At 44.9% G+C, this 17,440-nt stretch overlaps 1 protein-coding gene across 14 annotated transcripts in view; it reads left to right on the top strand.

Moving 5' to 3' along the window:
• The window catches only part of ILRUN (inflammation and lipid regulator with UBA-like and NBR1-like domains), a 50,197-nt gene extending 33,498 nt beyond the window's left edge, over nt 1-16,699 (top strand). For 3 of the 14 annotated variants that reach the window (XM_065591684.1, XM_065591681.1, XM_065591683.1), the window contains 3 exons: nt 984-1,312; nt 11,928-12,085; nt 12,400-16,699. In XM_065591684.1, coding sequence (XP_065447756.1) covers nt 984-1,312; nt 11,928-12,071 — 473 coding nt within the window. In that variant the 3' untranslated portion in view covers nt 12,072-12,085; nt 12,400-16,699. Of the gene's footprint in view, nt 1-983; nt 1,313-1,903; nt 1,988-9,610; nt 9,840-11,927; nt 12,086-12,399 lie in introns of all 14 variants that reach the window. The other 11 variants (XM_005309682.4, XM_005309680.5, XM_065591685.1 and 8 more) reach the window with 9 other exon arrangements.
• The last annotated feature ends 741 nt before the right edge of the window (nt 16,700-17,440 follow it).

Raw genomic sequence — 17,440 nt, 5'->3', positions numbered from 1 at the left:
GGTTAACACCTCTGCAGTCATAGGACAAAAAGGGGTCATTGGTGGATTACAGATTTTTGTAATAAGCCATACATTCAGTGTCTTTGTTCAATCCATGTATATACCCCTGAACATACTTAAAATCACCTTCACCAAAGATGCTCCACCATTTTGGTCCTTGTTGGGTGCCAATCACAACATGTGGTATACCTCATGCAGTGCACTAAATGCCACAATAGCAACTATGTGGGTGAAACCGGACAATCACTACATGCTCGAACTGACACAGGAAAATGAGACGAAAAACTCCCTATCACCTCTGGGTGAATGATTTTTACAAAGTAATTGCTCTATATCTGACCTTTCAGTCCTCCTCAAAGAAAACCTGCACAACACTTTCAAATGTCGACTCTGGGAGTTTAAATTCAGAACTCTACTAGACACTAAAAATCATGAACTGAACAGACACACTAGATTTATGGCTTATTACAACAATTTGTAACCCACGAATGTAAAAATCGGGACATTCATTTACATAACCCTGCCAGATTGCTCACTTACAGATGTAAGCGAAGCTGATGTAAATAAGCGTATTCTGCAGCAGAAAAGTGAAGGACTGGAGTAGTCGTCTGGGTTCTTTCAGTCTGCCACTCACTCTTGCTCTGTGGCTTTGGGCAAGTCTCACTTTCTTGGTGCTTTCAGTCTATAGGAAACTAGACTGTGTGTGTGGGCCTTTATGTTGCAAGAACAATTATTACTTTTTTTTGTTTAATACTTGGCTACTGTCCTGAGTAGCATATACTGTTGCTTACTTGGCAGAACACTTGCATGCTTTTCAGAGGTGTTAGGCTTACCTGATGCTTGCAAAACACTGTAAAAATGTATGGTTGAAAAATGCTAAGTAAGTTAAAAATATTATTATTGTATTACAGGGGCAGGAGTGGTCTCCCTATTCCCCGTAAGCTATATCTAATAGTGACATCAATGACCTTCCCTTTTCACAGATGTCATCTGGGTGATCCTCAGCGTGGAGGTTGGAGGACTTTTAGGAGTAACGCAGCAGCTGTCATCCTTCGAAACGGAATTCAACACACAACCACATCGCAAGGTAGAAGGAAACTTTAACCCCTTCGCCTCTCCGCAGAAGAACAGGCAACCAGATGAAAACAACCTAAAAGACCCTGGGGGTTCTGAGCTAGGCACAATCGGCAAAAACACGTGGGGGCCTGCTCCTGACCAAATTGAACAAGATCAGAACGGACTGTCACAAAACTCTGTAAATCTCTCCCCCAGCAGTCACTCGAACAACTTGTCGGTAGTGACGTACAGTAAGGTAGGTGCCCTGGGAGAACAAGAGAATGGGTAGGTGACAAGACCATGGTGTGTATCGTGATAGTTCTTCTTCGTTACAAACTGTGAAGCCCTCCCTTCTGTCTCCGCCTGACCTGCTAAGGTTTGAATATAAAACCGTCTAACTCTGCCAGCTCCTCACCTTATATTAAACAAAATAAAACACCCTTTTCATCCAGTAGATTCTACTAGGTCCACATTTTTAAAATCCTTCTTGATGTTAACCTAATCTTGGCTGGGTGCTGTAACTGATAGTGGTTGGAGCCCTCTCCAATATGGTTAAGAAGAAAGTCACAATATCTTCAGACTCAGATATAGGTGATTTTAAAAAAAATACATCCTACACATCTTGGGATTCATCCAAAGAATTTTTTTGCTGTAACAAATGGGCAGGGGGATGCCTAGTTCAACATTTTGGTCTCAGGAGCCACTGTTCAGGAATAGTCAGTCCGAGGACCATTCCTGTTTGTGATCTTTTCTTGTCTCTATAATCATGTTTTAAAATCTCCTTAAGAAGCTTGCTTGATGGATGCTATACAAATAAGTTTGAGTGATATTTTAACTTTTTTTTTAGATGCTTGTGTGTACAAATACGTGAAAAATGAATTGCAGGATTATTTACACTTCAAAATCCTATTATTGCAAGAGGCATGTCTAGGTGTGTATTGTCCTATGTCCAGAATAGTTGATTTTAAAATCCTTTAAACATGCTTAAGTGTACTTTACACAGGCTATGTAGTTCAAGAATACTCAGTTGCTGTTTGCGTTAATAAAGTCCTAATGTTAGGAACTACAGTGCTGTAGATGAACTGGTTAAACTGCTTGTAATGTACAAATGGATCCATTCTATAGTACCCCACTTTGTACTGAGGTTACATATTTGTTCTAACTTTTACTTACAGCAGGTACCAAAATAGGAGATGCAACTGTACAGCAAACTATCAATTGCCCTCTTCATATTATACACCTCAGACCAACAGTTGTATGAGACTTATTGGGTCCTGCTTCAAGATGGAACTCAACAACCTTAGTTGGAGCTTGATTGCTCTGGGAATTGGGAATGATATAAAGCTTTTCATCTCTAGATTGCCAAGTCAAATCCAGCCTTAATCAGTAGTGACTGAAAGCTCTTACTGTCTGATGATTGCTTACTGTGTTTTGGTCCAGGCCCTGTGGACAGTGGCCTTATCACAAATCACTACTCAGTCCCTATGGAGAGTCCAAGAACTAATGTACCTGTCGACTGAACTCTGCTTATCCCCATAAGTGGTCCCGCTGTACAAGGCTGAGGCACATTGGTGGGATAATGTGGGGGAAGTTGACCTGTCGTTATTAGTGTGATGTATATGTTCTGTATCTAGAGGGCTGCATTTCCAGGATTGATAAATGGACACCTTTAAGGAGTGTTTTAAGTACATGCAAAGAACTGAAATAAAAACTCATTAATTTAGCTGAGATACTGGACTAATCTGCCAGTTTTTCACCGCTACAGATGGAATCAAGTCTAGTTTATGTAACACATGACAACTTGGTTGTCCTAGTCTTAGAATATGTCCACACTTGCAAGTGAAGGTAGGCAGAGCTATGCTAGGTTTAATCTAGCTACCATGGGTAACAGTAGCAGAGTACATGTGGTGTCATGGGTTTAGGCATGGGTTAGCAGCCGGAGTCCTGCAGAGTCCCTGGGTATGTATTCCAGTTGCTTGTCCGTGCCACCACATGTACGGAAGGTATACCTGTGACCAATCACGCTTTCGCTTGCAGTATAGACAGACCCTTGGGAATAAATTTTCAGCTGAGCTTGGGCATTTTGTGCCTGCACATTTTGGTTGCAGAATTTGGTTATTACATACGTCTACTTTAGGGTTACCATATTTTAATAAAACAAAAGGAGGACACTCCACGGGGCCCCGCCCCAACTCTGCTTCGTCCCCGCCCCAAACGCTCCGCCTCCTCCCCTGCTTCCCGCGAATCAAATGTTTGCAGGAAGCCTGACTCAGGCAGGCAGCAGGTAAGCTGGGGCAGTGGCGGGGGGCGCGAGGAGGTGAGGCCCCGGCCGAGCAGCTCCCTCCGGTGGCGGGCCCTGGCGGCTCTGGCCCTGGCCCTAGCGACTCCAGCTCGGCTCGGGCCCCAGCCGGCGGCCGAACACCCCCAGCCCCGGTCCCAGCAGCTCCCGGCCCAGCTTGGCTCAGGCCCCAGTTCCGGCTGAGCGGCTCCAGCCCCGGCCCTGGGTGAGCGGTGCCGGCCGGCGGCCGAGCACTGCCGGCCCCAGCGGCTCTAGCCCGGACCCAAGCCCCACGACCCCTCTATTTTCCCGGACATGTCCGGCTTTTTGGATTTTCCTCCTGGACGGGGATTTCCTGGACATGTACGGGAAAATCCGAATGTATGGTAACCCTAGCTACTTGATTGGCACCTGCTGTTGGGTAGGCAGGTGGTTACTAAGATTTGCACCTGCCATAAAGTACAGGTGCCAAAAATCTGGGTGTGGGGTTTTTGGTGGAAACAAATTGTGCTGTGAAAAGGGAGGTGGGGCTATTAAAATGTGTCCTTTAGTCTCTGCTATGCATCTTCCCACAAGTCAAAACAACCATATCTTTTGATACAGTATAGCACAACTGAGTTGCTACTCATTAAGAAGCCCAGACTAGAACAGTGTAGATGTTTTAAGCTTTAAATTAGTGTGTTGATGAGCTGTGTTGGAAACCCAACTGAAATACTAGGTACAGTAACTCCTCTCTTAAAGTCGTTCCAGTTAATGTTGTTAAGTTGATGATCAATTAGGGAACATGCTCGTTTAAAGTTGTGCAGTGCTCCCTTCTAACGTCTTTGGCAGCTGCCTGCTTTGTCCACTGCTTGCAGGAAGAGCAGCCCGTTGGAGCTAGCTGGTGGGGGCTTGGAATCAGGGTGGACCGGCAGCCCCACTATCAGCTCTTCGCTCCCCTAAGTTCCCTGTGCTGCAGCTGCCCAGCAGGCTAGCAGTTGCTGTCATTCAGCTGTCCCTCCCCCCACTGCCATGTGCTGCTCCTGCCCTCTGCCTTGGAGCTGCTCCCAGAGACTCCTGCTTGCTGTATGGGGGGAGGGGGAAAGTGGGGGGCTAATGTCAGGGTGTCCCCCTCCCCCTGCTCCTGCACCCCGCTTATCCCATTTCCATAGAGCAGGGGGGACACATGACAGGATTCAGGACGGAGGGAGCTTCCAGGCAGCAGCTGTGGTCTCAGCAAGCTGATCTAATTAACAAGACAGTATACTTAAGACTGGGGTCAGCTACTTAAAGGGGAAATGCGCATCTCTCTGTCACACACAGGGTGTGTGTGTCTGTCTCTGTCTGCTATGCTCTCTCCCCTCCCTCCATGCCTGCTGCCTTGTAGAGTGAGGCTACATTAACGAGTTAACCCTTGAGGGCTTAGCCAAATGCTAGTTCATCATTTAGCAGTAAGGCATCCCCTGGAAAATATCCCACTTTCTGACTCCTCCACCTCAACCAAGCTTCACAATCATCATCACTGTGTACCAGTATTAAATTGTTTGTTTAAAACTTATACTGTGTGTGTGTATATATACACCTCTACCCCGATATAATGTGACCCGATATAACATGAATTCGGATATAACATGGTAAAGCAGCGCTCCGTGGGGGCAGGGCTGCGCGCACCGGCGGGTCAAAGCAAGTTCGATATAATGCGGTTTCACCTATAACGCGGTAAGATTTTTTTTTGGCTCCCGAGGACAGTGTTATATCGGGGTAGAGGTGTATATACACTCTGTGTGTGTGTGTGTGTATATATATACACACACACACACACACACACACACACTGTATACAGTCTTTTGTCTGGTGAAAAAAAATTCCCTGGAACCTAACCCCCTCATTTACATTAACTCTTATGGGAAAATTGGATTCGTTTTGCTTAACGTTGCATTTTTCAGGAACATAACTACAACATTAAGTGAGGAGTTACTGTATGTTGGGATAAATGTGGTGTAGCTATTTAAGGATAATCTCTTTCCCATATTGCCTAACTGTCTGGAAGGCAGTGACAGCTAGTATGGTGGTACAAAGCTAGAAACAGACAGGAGCTACACCTTGGATGAGCAAAGCTAAAGGAAGAAGGGGCTAATTCCATGGGCAAGGGTTACATTATCTCAACAATCTGGGCTAGTTTGTCATTGCTATCCATTTGGATCATGATCTGTTTTGACATGAGTCAGTCTAATCTAGTCCCAGGAGGCATGTGTACGGTGGTCAACCTGTCTTCTAGTGATTCCTTCTTCTGATTGACTGGAGTTTAGCTTATCCATTGCTTCTGACTTGTTGTGATAACCATCATAAAAGATCCCTCATCTGCTTTCAGCCAAAAGGTAACTAATAATAGTTCAGAGGGCTAACCAACTATCATGGTTTCTTTTCCCAACACGGAAAATGATCACAGCCTACTAATCTGGTCTTGTCTTGCAGTGCTTGTGCACAAAGCTCAGAGTTTTGTTTCAGGCTGCCAAGAGATTTCCACTGTCTTTTGACAGAAGCTGAAGTGGACTGGGCCTTAATATTACTTAATTTGATTACCTCCTGCTTAGAATACAGGCCCCTTAAAGAGTTTCTGTGCTATTGATCATGTGCTGTTCTTTCCATGGTAAATTGATATCTAAACACTACCTCGACACTTTAAAAGGTGACTTTCCAGCAGGAGACTGTCAATTGCAGGAACCTCTTTGCTAATCTATGCTTGTGTGTCACTGTATTTGATACCTTTTCTAAAGGAAGCAAAAATGACAGCCTGTTGTGTGTTGAAATGGCTGACAAAGCTGGTGGGAAGCTCCTGGCAGAGTCTGTTGCGTGTTGACAGCATTTTGGGAATGCAGGTGGAATATTTTTGTCACATCCAGAATTTATTATTGGGTTGGCAGAACAAACTAAGACTGCTTCACACACATTACCTTGTGAAAGCTGGATGCATGTGTGATCTATCACCATCAGGAATTGAACACCTACACTGCATGGTGGTTTTTGCTGGGGAGGGACACTACATTCACAATCAAAAGCTCTGTGAGACTCTGGGATGTGCCAAGTGAGAAGCAGTAGGAGAGAATGACCAATCCTTCTGCATCTCATATCCTTGAAGTTCCCACCTCTGTTTGAGAACTTCCGTGGTAGCCAAGCAGGTATATGCTGACCTGCTTTGCTTGAAGTCATAAATCTGGCTTGTTACTTTTGTTTGAAATACACTGGGCTGATTGTCAGCTCAATAGTAACCTGCCTATCCCAAGTGAATGGTCTGATCAAATATTAGTGAAAGGTACAAACTAGTTTTAACCTCTTGGCTTCAGAATTCCTGCAAGCATGTTAGTGCCAAATACTCCTGTTGTTGCAAGGCTGATCTTTTCCTACCCAGACAAATGTCGTAGCTCCAGTTCTCATTGCCAGAAGGATTCCAGTTTTCCAAAAGCGGTCTTCAAAAATCAGATCTACTGAACTCTTCCTCTCTGTTTCCTTTTCCATTCTGCTGTTCCGGTTTGGACTAAACTGGTGCAAGATCCGGTTGAAGATCTGAAAGCTCCAACTGGGGAGCAGCTGCTATATCATTTTGTGATCCTAAATAGGGTAACTGTGGAAATAAAAAATGTAACAAAAAAAAAACTTTTGTGACTGATTTTGATGCAAAGCACCCCAAATCTGTGGCAGAAGTTTTGTTATTACAGCCCCATTGTCTGTTGGTTAAGAGGAGATCTTGCTGGTGTTTTTGGAATGGGGGTGGAGGGTTTGGTGTGTGTGGATTCATTCACTTACTGAGGTGCCTTATGCCCTGCGCTTTTATCTAGGGCTTAATAAAATAGGCAACTGGTTTCCTCCAAACCAGGGCTGTTCTGAAGACCAACCAATGCCCAAGGCTGCTAGACTAAGCACTTTGCCTTGAAAAGCTGCCTTACCTTTTCTGCCCTGGGAGAAAGGAGTTCAGAACTGGGTTTCCATTCCCAGAAAGCATCAGGAAACTTCTCCGTTCATCCAGTGTCCCTGGATTCACATGATCACAGTTCCTCTCCAGTGAATGGTTTCTGTAGACAGTGTGTCAAGTAAAGCAGAAGCTTTGACACCATGAGTTTCTGGACCCACATTTAAAATTTGCTTAGGTCCAGTGCTGTCACCCTCTTCTTGCAAGCTGGAAATCTTTCTTTAAAAACGTTTTTTCCCTAGGGAGGAATAACATGTAAGAGATTCACCCTGCACTTGGATGGCTGTTTAAAGGGAGGTGGAGGGCTCCTTAGGGAAACTTCAGAAGTATTAAACCACTTCACCAGCACATGGTGTGCATGTACTTGTCACTCTGCCTCTCCATCTGGCTATTCCTTTCCTCTGGGGGGGGTTGGATTCTGTTCTGGGTGTCTGAGTAGTTTTTTGGGGGAAAGGGGAAACTATATGGATACTTTAAAATTGCTAGATTCTTGTGCTCTCATGTTCTTAGCAGAGAAGGCTTTATCCCAGGTGGCGGTGACTTAACATTGTGGAACAAAATGGGAGAGCTGTTGTCTAATGGTTTGAGCATGAGGTTAGACGGCAGGAGACCTGGGTTGTATTTCTGGGTCTGCCACAAACTTGCCATGTCATCTGTTGAGTCCCTTAGTGAGCTCGTGCCTCAGTTTTTCTGCACTCATAAAATGGAGTGAATTCATTGCCATGTTTAATTAAGTACTTTGAGATCAACGGAGGAAGGGATGGGTGAGGTAGCTAGGGTTTGGATAAAATTTTCCAAAGCACCTAAGTCCACTTTTTAAAATTGATGCAGGCACTTAAGAACCGAAGTTTAATTGAAAGTCAATGTTAGAATGTCACTGAGGCATTCTCTACACTAGGAAATTTTGTGGATAATTCCAACCAGTTCAGCAGTACCAGTGGAAGTATCTCTTTAGCCAAAGCTCTGACAGGTTCCAGATTATAACAGAGATTGTGATTAAACCTGTTGGTGTAAAAAGTGTCAGAAGTTGCCAGAGTCTTGTCTGTGCTAAGACTCCCTGTAGTGCAGCTGAACAGGTGTAAATTGTCTTCTAAAATTCCCTAGTGTAGATAAGGCCCTAGTGACAACTTGACATACCATCTGCCACTGAGGCAGGCAAGCATCTTGAAATTTCACACACAAAACATTTGGAACACTGTTCTGTGTGGCAGTGCAGGCCATGGAGTGTGGATGTATAATGATCTTTGGAGAACCAAAATCATGTGTAAGGAGACTCACTTTCTCTAAAAACGTCAGTAGAATTTAATAAAATGCCAATATGATTTATTAAAACACTAAATAGAGGCACTCTGTACTACTCCTGTAGTATATTTCTCCCTCCCTCCACTCCCAATGGTTTGATCAACTCCTTCCTAACCTTGATGCTCCAGTTTGGTGGTAACGGGCCATCCCTATGAGTTCCAGATGGGTGCCTTGGTTCTTGGACTCTCAAAGGCTGAAATTGTATAGGCAGCTTACTTGGCTCCAGCGTTATGGTGGGGAAGGAATAGCACCTTGTTTCTCTCTCGTATCTTCTATATCAGAGGTTTTCAAACTTCATAGCACCGCAACACCCTTCTGACAACAAAAATTACTACACGGCCCCAGGAGGGGGGACCGAAGCTTGAGCCCACTCAAGCTCTGCTGCCCTGGGGGTACCAAAGACCAAGGGGTTCAGCCTCAGGCATGGGGCCTGTAACCTGAGCCCTGTTGCCAGGGCTAAAGCCCTGAGACTTGGGCTTTGGCCCTGGGCAGTGGGGCTTGGGCTTCGGCCTTGGACCCCAGCAAGTCTAAGCCAGCCCTGGTGACCCCATTAAATGGGGTCGTGACCTACAGTTTGAGAACCACTGTTCTCGATTCTAGATCCCCCCCCCCTTTGGAGAGTGGGTATGTTCCCATTGTTCACAAAGTTTGAGCCTGAATTAGATATTTATTCTCCAAACTGGGTTAGTTGACTGCCATTATAGTTGAACTGACTTAGATCAAGTGTGGAGAAGCCACAAGCTCAGCATTGCTATTAGCCACTGTCCTGGGACAATCACACTGCTGCTTATTAGTGTCTGCAGGTTAAACTGTTTTATCCCCCTCCTCTGTGGACCCAGGAGTTGTCTTACCTGGCTGTTGAAAGACTAATGTAGATGCAATTAACTGGTTTAGTTAAATCAACTTGGAGGACAGCTGCATTGTAGGAAGATTATCTTTCCCAGTGGTCGTAGCTGTCTCATCATATTTGCATAGCATGCGTGGAACAAAAATAAAACTAAACACTCTGTTCTTCTGTTTGTATTCAGTTTACGTAAATGAGTCAAAAGAACTCAGGATAGTTTGGAGAAGCACTGACCAGGAACGGCCCAGGAAGTGATGAGGAAGAGAGAGGGACTTGTAGTGTTATCTGATGCTGCCATCAGTGTACACTGGGAGACTTTTGTGTTGCGTTGCAGCCGTGCATCAAAAAGCTCATGTCTTTTTTTATAAACTCAAGTGTACCTTTTATTGATCTAAATTCAGCCACAAACAAAGGTGAAATAAAGATAGTTGTGTGAAAGTTTCTGTGTTGTGATGGTTTATAAAAGATTAACTCTCCGAGATGAAAGCGGGATTTTGATTTAACTTGAAAAATGCCTGCTTTTACAATGATCATGCGGCTCTGAGTAATCATTAGAGCATGTACCTTTTCCTTCTTCACGACCCCTATTTTAGTTTCACAGGTGGAATGTATTTAGGGTCCCAGCTGGGCTCATTTGATCTCTTATATCTTGCAAAGGTGGCTGCGCTAGTTTAGGTGCATGGGTCAAAATGGTTTAGTTAAATCAACTTGGAGGACAGCTGAGGTTTACTTAAACTACTTTAGGTGTCAATATTGCCATTTGGTGCGGACAACACTGAGATCTTGGCAGCCGAAAGCTTTTCAGTTCAGCTTTTCAATGCATCTTTATCAAATGAGCTGCAGCAGTCTGCTCCTACGTTATATCACAAGTGGCCTTGTTTGCCAACACACGAAGAAAAGATGTTGGTTGTAAGGCCCATTTGAAAATCTGGCCCTTACAGACTAATCTGAAGTTATGAGATACTGCTCTTGCCTAATGTTCCACTAACCATTCTCCCCTGATAGATGCTGGACTCAGCAATAGTTTTGAGTCACTGGAAGATACTTTACTTTGCTTTATGGGTGTCATGTGGTGTTCCCTGACACTGCATAGCCCAGGGAATTACTCTTGCCTGGTTAACTGTGGTTAAACTCTTATCAGCACTTGATCATTACTTTCTAAGATGTAGTTAGTTTTAAAGATACAATAGGGCTTTTGACTTAAGGTGTGTTTGCAGCTTGACCCAGCCCATCCTACCAGACTTACGCCAATATAATCAGGGCTTTTTGGTATGAGTCATACGCAAACATCTCAGTGCTTCACAGCCAATTCCAGTTTTTATGGGTTGCAGAGCAAGCTGGTTATGGAGTTACAGCAAAATATGTTGGAGACAATATTTCTTTTGCTGCTCTGGCCCGTTGTCCTGCTTGAAATGAAGTGGTAAAACAGTCTTGCACCTTGCTTGAAAAGGCAGGCAATGGGGTTGGTGTTTAATTAGGTCATTGGCCATATTTTTACATCATCCATACAGTGGGTAACAGCAGGGCTGTATAAAGAATGCCAGAAGACCTACCTTCTGTCTCTGGGTAACCGAGCATAATGCATTTTTTTCTTCTTTTTCCTTGGCATTGTTTCATGTTCCTTTAAAAAAAAAAATTGGAATTTAATTGGTGCAGCTCTTTCAGTAAACTGTACACCTCTGATTTATAGAGAAGTCTCAACACTGTTGAGTCTTTCTTTTTATGTATGATAAAATGCATCAAAGTTAGCTTGATTAGCACATGGGAGATTCAGAACTAGTGTCCTTGTTAGTTTCAGACCTCCTGCTACTAGATCTGATACCTTAAATATCTTCACTTCATGGTTCACGAGGAAAACACAAGCTATTAAACGTTTCCCATTTTTGGAGGCACCTGGTTTCCGTTGAAGAAAAATGTGTATTCTAGAAATGTCAAGTCTCAGTCTTGAGGGAATTAAAATTGTCAGAGAGGAAAAGCTTCCTCATAGCAGGTGGGCGCAGTGACAGTGGGGAGTGTTTATAGAAGGAGACAAAGGCCATATGTACATTGGGAATTTGCCCTATTTTCAGCCACTGGCCTAGCTGTGCCACTGCGATACCCTAGTATAGACTAGGGCAATGTTTCCCAAACTTGGGACGCCGCTTGTGCAGGGAAAGCCCCTGGCGGGCCGGGCCGGTTTGTTTACCTGCTGCGTCCGCAGGTTCGGCCGATCGCGGCTCCCACTGGCCGCTGTTTTGCTGCTCCAGGCCAATGGGAGCTGCTGGAAGCAGCACGGGCCGAGGGACTTACTGGCCGCTGCTTCCAGTAGCTCCCATTGGCCTGGAGCAGCGAACTGTGGCCAATGGGAGCTGCGATGGCCGAACCTGCGGACGTGGCAGGTAAACAAACCGGCCTGGCCCTCCAGGGGCTTTCCCCGCACAAGCGGTGTCACAAGTTTGGGAAACACTGGACTAGGGAAACGATGAATTGCACTGGTGCAGCTTTACCCTGGTTTCAAACAGAGGGAAGCTTCGTGGGCACAAATGCTAGGGGTTTGGACTCCGGCAGTTTCACTCGTAACTGAAATCCCCGGTATAGAGAAGATCAAAAAGTGGCCTTCAGCAGAAGAGCATACAGTCATGTTAACTGACTATTGTCAGGGCTAAATGATGGGGCGGAGGTGAGTTGCTGGAAATATGTGTAATGATGTCCCGTGGGTTCATCTGTGTATCTTAAAAGCAGGACCAGATCCATTAGCTTAAAGGCATCTATATCTGATCTAGGTGCTAGAGGGAGGCAGAGGCGGAGTGTTAGCATGGATTACACATGGATGTGGAGTAGGTGGTCAGTTGATGTGGGATGGAGAATGCAGGAGGTAAATGCAAGCAGTGGGATAGGGTGGAGAGGGTAGGTATGCTTTTTGCAAGCTGATACTGATCAGCTGGTTTAGTCGCTTGTCTATTGAAACTGATTTTGTCTCCAACTTTCTTTCAGGGTTTCCACGGTCCTTATCCCTTTGGACAGTCTTAAAAACAAACAAACGGGTACCGTCAAGAGGAGAATTTAACAAAGAACTGACTCATGGGGGACAGAGAGGGGTTCTTATGGCTTATAGAAGACACGGCATGGATCCCCTTCTCTGCCTCCGCAACCTGGATAAAGAAGAAAACAAACAAAAACCAATAACTTAAGACTAGTGGTTTCCAGAGGAAAACAAAACTAAAGTATGCATGTGTGAATGCTGAATTTTAGGAGTGCTGTTCAATGCTATGAGAAAGAGAAAATACACCAACACCATGGGTTTTTTTAGAAGTCATTATCACAATTAATTAGGTAGCTGAAAATTTAAAAAAATTAAAATGAAAGCCATCTTTTTAAAAGAAAAAAAAGTAATTATTTTGCCTACAGAGCGATTGTAGTTTGAGCAAATGTTTAATTTTTTTGTTTGTTTCCTGTTCATAATTTTTTTTAATAAGGGACAGAGTGCATTTTTATGGAACTGTCGTGTTTGCTTGCTACAGAACGGGAGCTCGCTTAGCATCTTCTGGGGTTCATGCAGTGACTTCTCTTTGTATGTTGGATGTTTTCAATGTGCGACTGGGCCAGCATCCAGCTCTGTGAATTTCAGTGATATCAGCCGTTTTTAGTTATCAACCTTTTAATCTTCAGTTTTTGTCTGTTTCCCTTTTGACCTTAGTGTTGTTGGAAACCTCAGTGAAGACCAAACTGTTGCATTAGAATGGGAGGACTCCAGCATTGCGTTTACCTGCGAGGTTTATTTTTCTCTTGGAACTTGAAATATACATACACGTATTTCAGTAAGAAACAGACTTACTAGAGTTCCAAAGCAGGTCCTAAATGATTGGTATTTTAAAATGCTGTTTTGTTTGTCAAATATTGATGTCCAGTAGCTGTGCCTAGGACAGCCAGGCAAGTGTATCTGTCTTGTGCCAAGAGGAAATTAACTTTCTGTAGCTGTAGTTCACCAAACAGTAATTATAAAGTTTTACAAAAGTCCTGTCCCTTTAGGTTTAAACCTCACATCCCTCCCCTTTTTATAGAAGTATCATTTTAATTCCTCTCTCCTGTGATTAAAGTGCTAGCTTAGGAGGCAGAGGCCAATTGTTTTTGAAGTAGAGCAAGAAGTTGAATCATCAGCTGGATTCCACAGTAGCGCCTTGTATTCTTTTCGCCTTTTTACTGGCCTGTAGCTTCTTTGAGGCTCTAGCTTTCTAGATGGGTCTCCTCAAGCCTCCTGTTCAGAAGAGGAAGAGCTTTTCTGGACATGAGGGTCACTTAGCTGTGAGCGTCCTCGGAGGAATGATAGCCATGTGCAAATGAGACCGTGCAGAGCAGTTGCGGAGGGTGGCGGAGTTCTGTTTCAGACTTTGTGGCGTTGTGTCACTGTGAGCCAAGCAACCCAGGTACTTGGGAAGAGAATGGGTTTTTTGGAGGGGAGGCACTAATTCAGAAACTTGAACCAGGCCGTAACAGCCATCTGCCAAAGATACAATAATATGCAACGTCCCCCATCCTCCTCCTCCAAAACTCCCCATCCCAAACTACCCATTCATGTTGGGAGCTGAGTGCATGGTATGCCTGCTGGCGAGAGCGATGCAAGGCTTTAGGCTGACCTAGTCTGCACCCAAGCATCAGTGTTTGTTTGGTTGACTTAAGCAGGGTTTCATTTTCAGTGCAGTGTCCATGGGCCTTATTCTCCCAGGCATATGGGTAGCTCCTGTTGAGGTTAGTGGGAATTGTTGGTATCCTGCCAAGGAAGAATTAGACCCCTGGTGAGGCATTTGGATACTTGTACTCTCTAGAACCCAGTGAACAGCTACCCTGGTATTGCTCCATTAGTGGGTGTTTAGTTGTCTATTGGACACTGGATTTCGAAGGACGTGTTCCCTTTTAAGATTGGAAGTTTCCCTTTCCTCTCTCTCTAAACACATGGATGGGGCTGGGGACAGAGTTGTAATGGATCGCCCCTTGGACGAAGAAGGTCGGGGTGTTTGGAGGAAGGTCCTGCCTGGCTTGGGGAGTTAACCTGAAGACTTGTGGCAGGATGGCTGCCTGCTAGACTTGGAGAAGGGGGTGCAGATCCACGTTTGTGCTTTGAATGCAGTTTAGGAGGTGGAGGCTGCATTTGGTTAGCTGTAGTCATAAGACCCTGTATATGTCTTGTAAAATCCCTCTTGCTGTGGGCGAGATATGTTATTCACAAGTCACAAAGAAGCAAGTGTGTAAACCGTCATGGTGAAGTGTGGGCAAGGTTTGAATTGTCATGACAAGCATACAAGGCATGACCACATGCACATCCAGTACCCAGCATGTAGCATCCCCACTCCCGTGCGTCCCTTCTGGAAGTGTTGCTGTTAGTTGAGGTGACAAGGCTGCTCATTGGTCTCTTCACATCAGCTTCATCCGTCTGTTGTGTAGAGGAGGAGGAACAAGGAGTCCTGGGTTTCTGACTGCTGCCGCCACTGGGCCTAGAACTCTGCAAACCTTTTACTGGCAGGGGCCGCTGGGTGACCCTCAAAGCCACCTCGCCTGACTCTCGTTTTCTCTTCTGCTGTTCCCAGGCAAGTAGGCTTCACCTGAGCAAACTGATGGCCATGTTTACATCCGCCTGTCACCAGTGCAAAGATTGTATTTTGTTCCTTTCTCTAGAGAAAGCTAGCGTCCACCCCTAGTTGTTCCTGTGCCTTCTCAGTCCATTCTGCACAGATCTCAATGTTGTCTCTTCTCTTGAGCCTGTTTAAGTCTACGTGCCCTTGTGATTGGGTTGTTCACAGAGTGAAGAAAGGCAGGGCTTGATTTGAGCTGCAGTTGCAATAAGTCAGCCTGTTAACGCTGGCCTATTACAGCTGTTTCCTAGGAAATCGGTCTGGAGCATAAACACAACCCTTATCAGCGGGGATGATCTCTCTATAAATAACTGCAAAAGGCTCATAACTGTTTCAGGGTGTTGGTTAGTGTGATAATCCTCGTGTGATGACGAAGGGAAGATGTTTAAACTGGTAATTAATCTGCCTCTTGTGTCTTCTCTCCAGTGAAAACTGAGTCCCCTGGCACTCAGCGATGCACCCAGTCCCCAAATTTAAGCTACTTTTAAGTTTGCAACATTCTCAAAAGAGGATTTCAGGGGTGCTCAGCAAGGGTCTCAGCTAGTCATAGTTGGGGCTGAAATTGCACTGCTTTCCTAGGGGCAACATTTTCAAGGCAGGAGGGGGGCTAACATTAGGCACCTAAACCAAAAATAGCCAGATTTTTTTCAGACGTGCTAAGCACCCAAGTTTCTCATTGATCTCAGCAGGGAGAACCTCTGAAAACCAGACTGAATCACATGCCTAATTTTAGGCACTCATGTTTTAAAATGTGTTCTAGGTCTCAGAGCCTCAGCAAATGGTTACCTGCCTGAGACTGCTGGGCAAGGGAAGAGGCCCAACAAAGCTTGCCCTATGCTGTGTTACCCAACCCAGGCTGGTGTCCCTGACTTTGGGAACAAAGGGGCTGGTACCCACTGGTTTGAGACAGGCTGTAGCTATGGAGGGGCTGCAATTGGCTCTGATCCCTTTTCCTGGCTGCTGCTGTTGTGGGGAGGAGGGTCTTGGAGTCCTGAGAGGGCACAGCAAATGGAGATCTCTTCAAAAAAGAAAGTTTAAACTTCCAATACATATTTGTTTTTTTACATGGAACCTCAAGCGTGGTGTGAGCTGTTGAGTCCGGAAACGCCTGATAACCCCTGTGTCTCACTATGTGACTCAAGTCTGGGTTGCAAATATACCCTGTCCCATGGCTGGGAAAGCCTGGGTAAGCTTTGCGCCCCTCTGGCTGGAAACGCACTCTGTACTTGGGAAGAGGTGTCTAGCCTGCTTTGGCATGGCAGAAAGTATCTGCTGCCCTATGTCTTGGGAGGGGGAGTGGGGGGGGGGAGGAAAGAGTGCATCCTGAAACCTCCAGGGTTTGGGAGATGTCTGGGACCCCACAACTGGGGATGCAAGTGCAATCCCAGACCCCATGGGTGTGAGCATAATCTGAGTCTGCAGGGCTAGGAAATACACACTGTCCCCTGTTTCTGTTGGTTTTTTTTTCTTGTGTGAGTGAGTGGTTGGTTCTGCAGCCTGACTTTATTCCCTCTGGGGGGAGTGCATGTGTAGAACAGGATGGCGTGTTGCCTCATTGAGTCTGGGAGAAGTCTGATGATAGCACATTGGGGATAATAAAAAAGGAAGCTTTTTCCTTTAATGTATAAATGAATATTTGTATGATTAAATTAACACAGAAAAAATTACCTTCAGCCGTCTATAGAGTTTTTTTTTATTGAAGGTGCGAATGATTTCTAGTCTCCTGTGACCTCTGCAATGTTTGTTAAATGCACCTCCTTTGCTTCCATCCCCAGATCATTGGGGGTGCCGGGCAGACATCACAAGTGTGCCGTAAAACTCAACGTTATCTCTCCTTTCCCCATGAATAAATTTAAGGAGAAAATTTTAAAGGAAATAAATTCATGGTGCATTGGATGCAGGAAATAAAACAAAGTACTTTTCCAATCCAGATATAAATGCCAACAACACTAAACACTGGAGGAGGGATCATTTAAAAAACAGATGGCTTCACATAGGAGTTGACATGAAAAATGACCTGTTAGAAAGGAGGCTGATACTGTAATCTTTTTCATGCAGGTAGGTCCCCATTAGGGATCCACATGGATACAGGGTGCCCATATGGGACAGTTTACGCATTTGGGCCACTCTTTTTTTTTTTTTTTTTTTTTTTTTAAGAGTGCTGAGGCAGATGTTCAGGGGAAAGTACCTTATCCTAGGGACCATGAGAGCAAAAGCTCCAGCACACAGTGCCTTCAGAGGCAAGGTTGGACTTGGGCCATCACTAGTCTCTGCCTGTGGCTTTAGGAAGTAGAGATCCTTCCCAAATTCTTACCATAGATCAGGTTTTCATTGTTGGGTAAATGGAGGCTGCAACAGATGTCAAGACATGGCTAAGATGGCAGCAAAGTTATGATGAGCGACCTGTC

This window comes from Chrysemys picta, chromosome 4, assembly GCF_011386835.1.
Source record: "Chrysemys picta bellii isolate R12L10 chromosome 4, ASM1138683v2, whole genome shotgun sequence".
NCBI lineage: Eukaryota > Metazoa > Chordata > Testudines > Emydidae > Chrysemys > Chrysemys picta.
The sequence above is the reverse complement of the archived record's forward strand: the minus strand, read 5'-3'. Positions and strand labels throughout refer to the sequence as shown.